The sequence below is a fragment of the Grammomys surdaster genome, unplaced genomic scaffold (assembly GCF_004785775.1).
Source record: "Grammomys surdaster isolate TR1022 unplaced genomic scaffold, NIH_TR_1.0 219, whole genome shotgun sequence".
Lineage (NCBI taxonomy): Eukaryota > Metazoa > Chordata > Mammalia > Rodentia > Muridae > Grammomys > Grammomys surdaster.
The window spans coordinates 2,027,647-2,037,915 of NW_021604664.1; the positions used below are offsets into that span (position 1 = coordinate 2,027,647).

The following is a 10,269-nucleotide window of genomic DNA, read 5'->3' on the forward strand; positions in this document are numbered from 1 at the left end:
TGTGCCAAATGAGACCATTTGCTGAAAAAAATGTTTCCTGAAATTAACACTATATACTTAGGCATCTCAGTGTTTGCATCAGATGAATGCTAAGATGCTGCTTGCCATGTGGACAGGGGGTCATAGGGTTGTGGTTATGGCTAGAGTACTTTGAGTGTTAGATTATTTTTTGGAAAATCCCCAATTCTTCTTGTAGGAGATGGGTAACTTGCACTACTACCCACCCCAGCTAAAAACAGTGGGCTGTTCTTTGTAGAGTGTGTGACAGCAGAGCCCTGACGCATTAGTGAGTAGCAGTTGGTGAGTTCTGATGACAACACTGCAGAGTTGAGATGACAGGTGATCGTCTGAGGCCAGGTCTGAGGACAGCTTTTACATTTTTTAAAAATAGGGTGTTGTGCAGCAAAGACTTGCCTCAGACTCACTTTGTAATCAGTGATGACCTTTAACTTCCTGTTTTATGTGATTCTGGAAATCAAACCCAGGCCATCATGCATATTAGACAACCATTACTGCTGCTGCTGCTGCTGCTGCTACAGGAACTCACTATGTAACCTGCACTGGACTAGCACTCACTCTGTAGAACAGCCCTCTAATTCCTGGCCTCCCAAGAGCTAGGATTAAAGGCATGCACCACCACATCTGGCTTGGGCAAGCATCCTACCAACTGAAATACATTATGGTTTTTACATTATTATCTCTGTGTGTGTGTGTGTGTGAATGCAGGTGTATGGATATCATACCATTTATGCAAATTATTTCTGTCAGCCTGGTGATATCAGGGAGCAAACTCAGGTAGCATGGGCCTGCTTGCAAGCACCTCTACCTGCTGGGCCATCTCATAAGCTCTAAATTTTACACTTTAAAAGGATTTAAAACAGGATGCCACACTGTTTCCTGGAGTAGCTGAAAAAAAAAAAAGAAAGAAAAGGGACATTTGATTATAACTTTGTTGATCAAGTGTTTACCTGTAATCTTATTTTAAGAGGAGGTGGAGGCAGGAGGATCAAAACTACATTGTCGTTGTTGGCAGCATAGCTGGAAGCCAGCCTGCGCTGTGAGACCCAGCCTGAGAGAGAGACAGAGGGAGGGGGGACAGGGAGACAGAAGAAAGTCTAAAGGAACAATAACAAAAGTTAATAGTTGACAGGTCAAATGTGACCTGCAGAATACAGTTTCCTCAATATGCGTAGCTATTTTAGTAGGATCATTCTTATGTTTTGTTTTTTGAGAATAGTTTCTCTGTGTAACAACAGCTCTGCCTGTCCTGGAACTCCTTTGTAGACCAGGCTGGCCTCGAACTCAGAAATCTGCCTGTCTCTGCCTCCCAAATGCTGGGATTAAAGGCGGGCGCCACCACTGCCCTGCTGACTAGGTCATTCGTTTTTTTAAAAAGTGTGGCTGAGCAGCACATGTGCAATGTCCATGGAGGCCAGCAGAGGGCGTTGGATCCCCAGGAACAAGTCACAGCCATCCAGGCTCTAGGAGCCAAATCCAGGTCCTCCTTCGATGTTCTTAACACCACACCAGTCCCTGGGCCATTTCTTTTGGATGAAGAAGGTTAGTAGTGTGCCTGGTTCTTAAAGACTGGATGTCTGTAGCAGTCTTCGTTTGTAATAACCAGACATCATGACATTGCCATGTTCCCTAGGTTAATAACTTAGTGTGGTCCTTTGCAGAGCAGGTATGCTGGTCTGTGCTCCAGCACAGCAGCCCATGCCTCCTCTGCTGGGCACGAAGAGCCAGGCATGTCACACACTGAGGAAATGCGTCAAAGGCTGACTTGTCTGGTTTGCCCCCAGCTAGGAAAAAAAATGTCTCTAATCCAGGATTGGGCTATTTTTTTTTTCTCAAAGCAAGATACAAGCTGAACTTTGGAGTGGTTTTCCTTGTAACATTTCTTAAATTTTTGTTTTGTGTATTTCCTCTTTTATCTTGGAAGTGGGTGTTCCAACAGGAGTCAGTGGGACCTTTACCCTTGTTGTACTTTTCTGCATGACAGAACTGCCTAAATGTGTGAGGCTATGTTTTTATGTGTAACCTGTGTGCGTGCAGAAACAAGGCTGCTTCCTTGGTGCCTCCTACACAGAATGGATACCCGGCAGGACCATGGGTGGCAAGCTGTGCACCAGATATTCACACACATAGTAGGTCTGGGACCTACAAAACCAAGATTCTCAAAAAACGCATTCTTTATGCCCGGGTGGATCTCAGAAGCAGCATTTCTAGGTCCAAAAGGGGACCTTGGCTGCCTCCCCACAGCAATTCAAGGACTCCAGATTGGAGCCTGGACCTAAAGGTGGACGGCTTGTGTACTAAAGTCAGAACTGTGCCAAGGTCACCTAGGTCGCAAGGGTCCGCTACGAGCTACCTGCTTTAAAGTACCAGCCCTACTTTAATTGGGGTCCAAGGCGCCGGGTCCAGAGCGCAGAGGCGGAAGTGAGGAGCAGCCACTGAGCAGCGCTTCACTGGGGAGTGGCCACAGACCTTCACCAATAGGGTCTGGCTGGTGCCGGTCGTAGTCCAATGAGAACGCTAAAGGGGAGGGTTTTAGTGGATATTCTCCAGTGAACTGGGCCGTATGCTTCTGCTTTAGGTAGGCAGTTCTGCCCTTAGGTCCGAGCGCGCTTGCCCAATTGGCGGCTACCAAGGGGGGCGTGGCACGGAGCGGTACTGAGGCAGGTAGCCAAGAGTCTATACCGCGCGCGGTCGGCGTGCAGTCCGGTCGGCGTCCGCGCGTCCGCAGCATGGCCGGCCTGGGGCGGCTTGACCCGGGGCCGCGAGCTGTGATGCCCGCCTGGAAACGGGAGGTCCTTGAGCGGAGGCGAGCTAAACTGGCCGCCCTGAGTGGAGGCCCGGGATCTGGAGCGGCGCCGGATGGGCCTAACGAGCGGTTGGTGCTGGCCGAGAGTCTGGGTCCGCTAAGCCAGAACCCGTTCATGCGACTTGAATCGGAGCGGCGGCGCGGGACGCGGCCTGCTCAGCAGCTGCTGGAGCTGTACTGTCGCGTGCCCGGTGTGCGGACCATTCGAGCCGACAACATCCTCATTATCGAGTCAGCGCCAGGCTTCCCGACCGCTGTGCCGCCCGCTGCAGGCATCCGCGCTGCCGAGGTAGTGGTGTACGAGGCGCCACAGCCTGGCCGTGTCAGCCGCCTTCTGGAAAAGTTCGACTCGCCTGCTGCGCCCCGCCACCGCGGGAGCCCAGAGCGCTTCCGCCCTGCGCTCCCGCAGCTTCCCGTGGCGTCTGCATCTGCTGCCACGCGCGCTCCTACCAATCGGTCGTTGGCTCCTGCTCCACCGGTGCTCCCCAGCCAGCCTGCACCCCCTATTTCGCCTGTCCCCGTTGCCCAGCGCGCGGGTCAGCGCTCCTCTGCCTGTTGCGAGCCCGCGCACCCCGACGGCACTGCCGGCCCTGGGGCCCGGCGCAGCGACTTCCTACAGAAGACCGGCAGCAACTCCTTCACTGTCCACCCTCGGGGCCTGCCCCGCAGTGCGGTCAATCGCTCGATTTCTAATGGAGCCATGACTCAGGAATCCCCTGCCGGCCCTGCCAATGGGTTGTCGGGGTCTCCGCCTGTACCGGGCAAGTGGAAGCCAAAGGTGGAGTCAAAGGAACCCCCCCTCCACCCGCCCCCAAGTGCCACTCCAGTTGGGCCCCCTGCCTTCCCGGCGCCCAGCCCAGCCAGTGCCACTCCCAGTCAGCGCCAGTGGGTCTCCTCTGCCACCAGCGCCAATGACTCCTTCGAAATAAGGCCATCCTCCAAGCCAGACATGGAAACTATCCCAATCGGGGACCTTCAGGCCAGGGCCCTGGCCAACCTCCGAGTGAACTCCCGCAACTCCTTCGTGTTGATCCCCAAGCGCAAAGCCCCTGGGAACCATCGTTTGGCGGGGAGGCAATTGGAGGAGCCAAAGTGGGAGGTGGGCTGGGCCTCTCAGAGCCAGGGGCTTGGATCCCAGCTGGTATCTACAGTGGATGGTGCACCTGCCCTAGAGAAGAGTCCCTTGGCTGGTGAGACGCAGTGGGCAGTTAGGGAGGGGGGCTGCCCCAGGCCAGCCATTTCTGACACAGACAAGTCTCTTAGGTGGCAGAGGCCAGCCTCACCACCTCCATTTCTACCAGCCACTGTTGAAGCTGAGCCAGCTGAAGGCTTAGGGGTTCCAGGCTTGGCCAAGAAGGGCCAGGAGCCTGTGAGGCCAGGACTTCCAGTCACCTTCATTGATGAAGTAGACTCAGAGGAGGAGGCCTTTCAAGAAGCCAAACTGCCCTCCTCAGCAGTTGGTGTGCCTTCCCAGTACCACCTGCACCCTGCCAGGCCTGGACACACCTCAGAGCTCCTGAACCGAGGTAGCAACACTTTCATAGTAGTGCCCAAGAGGAAGCCAGGGACCCTTCAGGAGCCACACTTAAGTGAGACCAATGGGCAGTCCCAGCAAGGGACAGAGGAACAGGATGCTGATAGCCTCTCAGGACCCCACACTACCCTGGAGAACACACAAAAGAAACGATACCCTACCGTGCATGAGATTGAGGTGATCGGTGGTTACCTGGCCCTGCAGAAGTCCTGCCTCATCAAGGCTGGCTCTTCGAGAAAAAAGGTAAGTGGTAAGGAAACACCTTTTCCATAAATCACAGGAGAGGCTGTGTGCTTAGGCCAGGTCCAGGGCCTCTGTGAACTGACAGCCCCAGGCTGGAGTTAGCCTACTGTTTACTTCAGAGATTTGGGAGAAGTAGACAGTTAGTGCAGAGTTCCAACATCCTTTTGGAATGGGCAGTTCCAACTAATTGCAGGTCTACTTTTAGGAAATAGCCTGGCCTGTTGGCTCTGGCTTGGCCTTTGATTTGGAAATAGCTGGCATATTCCTGTGGACTTTAGTTTGGACAGATATCCAGAGCCTGGATGTAAATGGAAAGGAAGGCCAGTCATTCTTTTGCAGGTCCTCCTCACTTTGAGGTCAGTCTGGGCCCACAGCCCATAAGCCAGTTGGAGGGAGTTCTCAGCACTCTGGAAAGTCTGGGAGCCAGACTTGCCAGGCCTTTGCCCTCTGCAAGCATGGATTGAACACCAAGGCTTCATGCCAGACATGGGCAAGAAGGCCTTGGGCAGAGAAACTCCAAGAATAATCCCCTAAAGGCTCAAATGACTAGGGAGAGCCATATTTCCCCGCTAGCCCTGGCCAGTAGCTTGGAACCCCTTGGGCACAAGGAAATCATTCCTCAGATTCTTCCTGATTGTTCCAGGGTCTGTGTTTATCCCCTGGGGCAAATTCCAAGGCCTACCCCACATGACTCTGTCAGCTGGTACAGGGAAGTGTACCTTTCCCTCCTGCTGAGATGGCACCTGCAGTGTCTACAACAGCTAGAACTTAGGTTCACGCAGGTTAATGCTGTGCCCCACCCACCTCAGTTTCCTTGGGGGACCTTTTGTCCTGAGCTCTGCTTCCTCCTCATTCTTTTTTCCTGACGTTTTGCTTCCTGACACAGTGGCCTCGCCATTATCTCCTGCCAATTCCATCTGCCATGGCTTGCATCCCTAGTGACTTTGGTGGAGATTCTGGTGAGGAAGGAGACTTAGGGCTGTAATATCTTTTTTTTTTTTTTTTACATGTCTCTTCCCTCTCACCTGTGCTCTTTACCCTGAGTCCTTGGATTCAGGGTATTCCCCATCTTTCCTGATCCTGATGTGTCTGTAAGGTGGCCTTCCCCATGCTTGTCCAAGAAGTGGAAGTGATGAAAGCATCCCTGTATAGCTGAGGCTTGGGAGGTTCGTGAGGCCATGGAGCTCATAGGACGGGAGCTGAGTCCAGGTTCCTATTTCCAGAGCCTTGCTCCTATCCTGGGATACTTGGCTTCTTGAAACTGAAAAACTGCTCCTAAGAGTCTAGAGACAAGTGTGAGAATCACCTTTGGCTGGGTTAAAGTGAGAGAGCACACTGCCAGGTATGGTCGTTCATGTAGATCTCAAAGATCTAAAGGCTAGCAGGGGGCTGGAGCAGGACCCTGGCCAGCATCCTGGCTGTCTGGGCCAGAAGGAGGGAGTTAGGGGTCCAGATGGATGATGCTTATTTGGCCAAGTAGCCTGGGCAGGGCTTTCTGTAGCAGCACAACCTGCTGATTGTGCTGTCCTGCCTATGCATGTACCAGCTGCCCTGCCCAGCAAGACACAGAATGCCAGTAGGAGGGGGCAGGGCACAAAGCTGCCCAACCTTCAGAGCAGTGTGCAGGGTGAGGCCCTCATGTACTTTGTCCTTCCCTGACATCTCTCCTACCTGCAGCCCCCAGGAAACTCCAGGGTGGTCCTTCTGAAACCCAAGTAATTGCCCTGGCACAGACTCCTGATTCTTCCTGTGGGAGTAGGTGGTCCCAGAGGATCTTGGGGCAACTGCACACTTTGTTTTCCCTCCCCACCATGACTGGGTGACCCAAAGGCAATGCTGGTGGTTTTCTAGGGTATGACTGAGGAATTCCTCTTCACTGGCCTGGCAGTTTGGCAGAGGGTACATGACTTCACAGGAACTCAGCCCTGCTCTGGGTCTGGGTTGTTAGGGTTGCCTCTGATGGCCAGTGTCTCTGAGAGACAGCCTGGCAGAAATATTTCCATTTAGGTTATCTATTGGGAGAAAGAGGCCCTATCTATCCCCCTCTTCCCTGAGGTAGGATGTTGCAGCCTCCCAGCCCCCACTGTTTTCTTGGTAAGAGGGGTGTCCTTCCACCTTTCCCTCCCTGATTGGGAGCACCAGTGGCTCCCACCTGTCTGGCTGCTGCTTCCTCTTTCCCACCTCCTGTTCCTATGCCACACCCTAGCATGTTAGTATCCTCAGGGCTCAGCCCTCTACCTGCCCCAGCAGTGTAACCTCCACTCTCACTTGTGTGACCTAGTTATGTCCCTCAGCCTGGCTCCCATCTGAAGGCAGGTCTGTCCTTTTGGCTCTTTCCAGCACCGTCATCTTCTTCCAGTCTGCACCTGCCTCTCCTAGTTGAAGCTGGCCTGAATGTCCTCTCACCTGTTTTCCTTTTGATTCAGTTTCTCTCATCCAACTCTTCTCATGGGTGACCCATAGATGGTCTTTCTGGAGCCCAGAACCCCAGAAAGAGACTGGACTCTTATTCATGAAACCTCACTGGTACAGGATGTGCCCTGGGTGGGGGTGGGGGGTGTAGCAGCTGTGGCTATCACAGTTGGGTAGCTCTGATCTATTGTCCTGTTACCCTTGGGAACTTTGGCTGAGGGCCAAATGGGGGATGGGAAACAGGCTGTGTGCAAGGGAGTGGGGGTAGGGTTTGGCTAAACATCATCTCCAGCCCAGCCAGTTGAGCAGTTTCCCTACTTTGAGTCCCAGGGTGGACACCTTTTGGTAACCCAAGCTGGGTGTGTATGGGTAGGGCAGGTTGAGGGAGAACAAAAGGGCCCTGTAAAAGCTGGAAAGTTCTGCCACCCAGGGCCCTGTGAAAGCCATCACCTGCCTGCCATATTAGGTGTGCTGGGTAAAGTCCCCCAGACACTGGTGACCAGATAGGTACAGTGACAATCCCTGTCTGGACCTTCCCTACCTGCCCTGGTGGCTCCACCCCTGGCAGGGGTTATAAACATGAGTTACATGCTTACAGTGACCCAATGACCTGTGCTGGAAGGGGGAAGAGGACCTATGAATACTGGTCTGCCAGAGGAGACAAGGGAGATAGTGACTGGGGGGCCTGGGCCCCAGCTGAGACAGGCAGGCTTACGAGCTGCTTCCCTACCCCCAGCCTGGCCAGGCTGTGCCAGGCACCGTACCCGCATGTGTCTATCCTCTCAGCCTCCCTGCTGTGAACTGGTCATGCAGACTAATGAGGGTGTGCTAATCTAGCTGGGCCCTGGCAGCTGGTCCTGTATTCTCAGTAGTAAGGGGATGGGCCTCAAGGGCTCCATCCAGGGGCCACTTTGGTATAGAAGGCTCCAGACATGTTTGACCCTATACTATCCTGGGTTCCTCCTAGGGTACTTATCTCAGAAGGCTAGTCAGGAAGGCCAGGTGATATTATCCCTCAGCTTCCACCTAACTTTTCTCCAATGGGATCTAGTCTTCAAGGACTCAGGTCCTGGGGCAGGGTATCTTCCAATGGGCAGAGGGCTCAGGATATTAATAGCCACGTGAGACAGTGTGACCATTGATTGAGAGGGACAGGAGGAGGATGCTGGTTCATAGTCTAGGCATCCTACTTTTGTCGGCCCTTGGTGCATTCTGTGACCTGTGCCAGGGTCACTCTGCTGCCTCAGGACAGGCTCAACCCTCCTGCCAGGCTACTCTTCCATCCTGTTGGGCCTCTGGCTCCTTCCAGGGGAAGAGGGGGAACCTGAGCTGGCTGTTGGTGTCCTGTGCCTAGGAGTTTAATATTTCGAGCCCAGCAAGACTGCCCCATCTGCTGCAGGCAAGTGCTCATGTTCATTACCAACCCACTAGGATGAGCTCAGCTGAGAGGACTAGGGAACCTCAGCAGTCATTGATTGTGGAGGTGGGGCTCCCAGCCCAGGTAGCAGACAGGAGGATCATGACAGAGGGTTGCCCACAGCTTTCTGTCCCTTAGAACCAGGAAACTGGGAAAGAAGGGAGAATTTGATTATGAAATTCTGGAGCCAGTGAGGTACACAGTAGGGTAGGAGTTGGGATCACTGATGGTATTGCTGGTACCCTAGGCTCTATAAGAGTGAGGCTATTTCACTAGCCTGAAATAGGTGGTGCTTAGCACCAACAGCCCAACTGATGGGCTCCTTAAGCAGGCCCCTAACAGTGATGGCTGGTGCTAGGATTCTTTTATACACAGATACCCAGAACATGGAATTAGCTTTAGGAGCTGCTGCAGGCAGAGGGTGGGATAGGTGGAGCCTATAACTCTTGGTAGAAGGAACAGCAAGCGGTCTTCTCTCCCTGTTTAGCATCTCTGCTTAACTGGGTGGTAGGGCCTCTACTGACATGGCTCTTAATCCTAGATGAAGATCTCCTTCAATGACAAGAGCCTGCATACAACATTTGAGTACCCTTCTGAGAGCTCTCTAGCACAGGAAGAGGCAGAAGAGGAGGAGGAAGGAGAGGAGGATGGTGAAGAGGAGGAAGTGGGGCCTGACTCAGAGAAAGCCTTCGCAGTTTTCTTGCCCCGGGCCACATTTGTAAGCAGCGTGGGACCTGAGAGCAGCTCAGGTAATCACACCTGTTGGGATGGGCAGCCTGGGAATGGAACCTGCACCACATTTGTGGGTTTCCATGCCTGTTGTCTTTGGTTCGCAGGTCTGTCCAGTTACACTCCAAAGCATTCCTTGGCGTTCAGCAAGTGGCAGGAGCAGACACTGGTGCAGGCTCCAACTGAGGTGGAGCTCCCACCAAAGGAGGTCATGGTAAGCCAGGTGGAGGGTGCTGGGTGAACACCTAGACCAGCAAAGGAGGCTGACTGGCTTGGGGAAGGGGTAATGCCTGGATAAGCCTTAGTGGTTATATTCTATTCTTTCTCTCAGCTCACACCTGCCAGTCAGAATGATCTCTCGGACTTCCGCAGCGAGCCAGCCCTCTATTTCTGACCCCTGCAACTGTCAGGATGGCCAAGACTTAGCCCCAGGTGTGGTGGTCCTGGAAGCCAGTCAATACCCAGGAGCCCTGACTGTATTCTGTGCCCCTCCCACCTGGCTCTCCCTCCGCTCCTTCTCTGTGACCTCCTTCTGCCTTTAGGGCCAGATCTGAATCTCTCGCCAAGGAAGAACAGGAGGAAACAGTCTGTAGGACAGGCTGACATCTGTCCATACTGTCTCATCTGTGATGAGGTGGAGGCCTGAGCAGATCTTGTCCCAGGGTGCTGTCGGACATTTCAGCTCCTACCTTTTGGGGAGTGGTCACTGTCAGGATTGAGAGGATACCCTAGCTATCTTTTCTTTGCCGAAATCCAAGCTCCTGCCCTCAGCCTATGATTCTACTATGGTGGAACTCAGCTACTCTTCATGAAAGATGGCAGGGTGCATTTTTTTTTTCTCCCCTGATATTGGACTCAATAAACAGCACTGTAACAAGGCTGCTTTTGCCTTCTTTACACAGCCCTCAGTCTGAGAACAAGGTAGAGTCCTAACTTGGGCACCTGTGTGCAAAAAAGCAAAAGTGACCTCAGTCTGGTATTGTCAAACTTGGAGCTCCTGCTGGTCTGGCTTTTGCTTTTGTTCTCTCCCCACTGCAAGCCTGCTACTTTCTCCCTCAGAGTTAGTACCATGGGAGGTGAACCTAATCTTTGCGCTTTGCAACTCCATGA

General features: G+C 53.2%; 1 protein-coding gene across 1 annotated transcript; it reads left to right on the forward strand.

Annotated features, from left to right (window-relative positions):
• Nucleotides 1-2,663: 2,663 nt before the first annotated feature.
• On the forward strand, nucleotides 2,664-10,038 carry Tprn (taperin). The gene is made up of 4 exons (XM_028772874.1): nucleotides 2,664-4,601; nucleotides 8,972-9,179; nucleotides 9,267-9,373; nucleotides 9,491-10,038. Exons 1-4 carry the CDS (start codon nucleotides 2,748-2,750, stop codon nucleotides 9,551-9,553), a joined length of 2,232 nt encoding a protein of 743 aa, XP_028628707.1. The 5' UTR covers nucleotides 2,664-2,747; the 3' UTR covers nucleotides 9,554-10,038.
• Nucleotides 10,039-10,269: the final 231 nt, after the last annotated feature.

Coding starts and splice junctions, on each gene's coding strand:
- Tprn (XM_028772874.1), top strand. CDS start 2,748: ATGGCCGGCCTGGGGCGGCTTGACCCGGGGCCGCGAGCTGTGATGCCC. Junction 4,602..8,971: donor CTGGCTCTTCGAGAAAAAAG/GTAAGTGGTAAG, acceptor TCTTAATCCTAG/ATGAAGATCTCCTTCAATGA. Junction 9,180..9,266: donor GGGACCTGAGAGCAGCTCAG/GTAATCACACCT, acceptor TTTGGTTCGCAG/GTCTGTCCAGTTACACTCCA.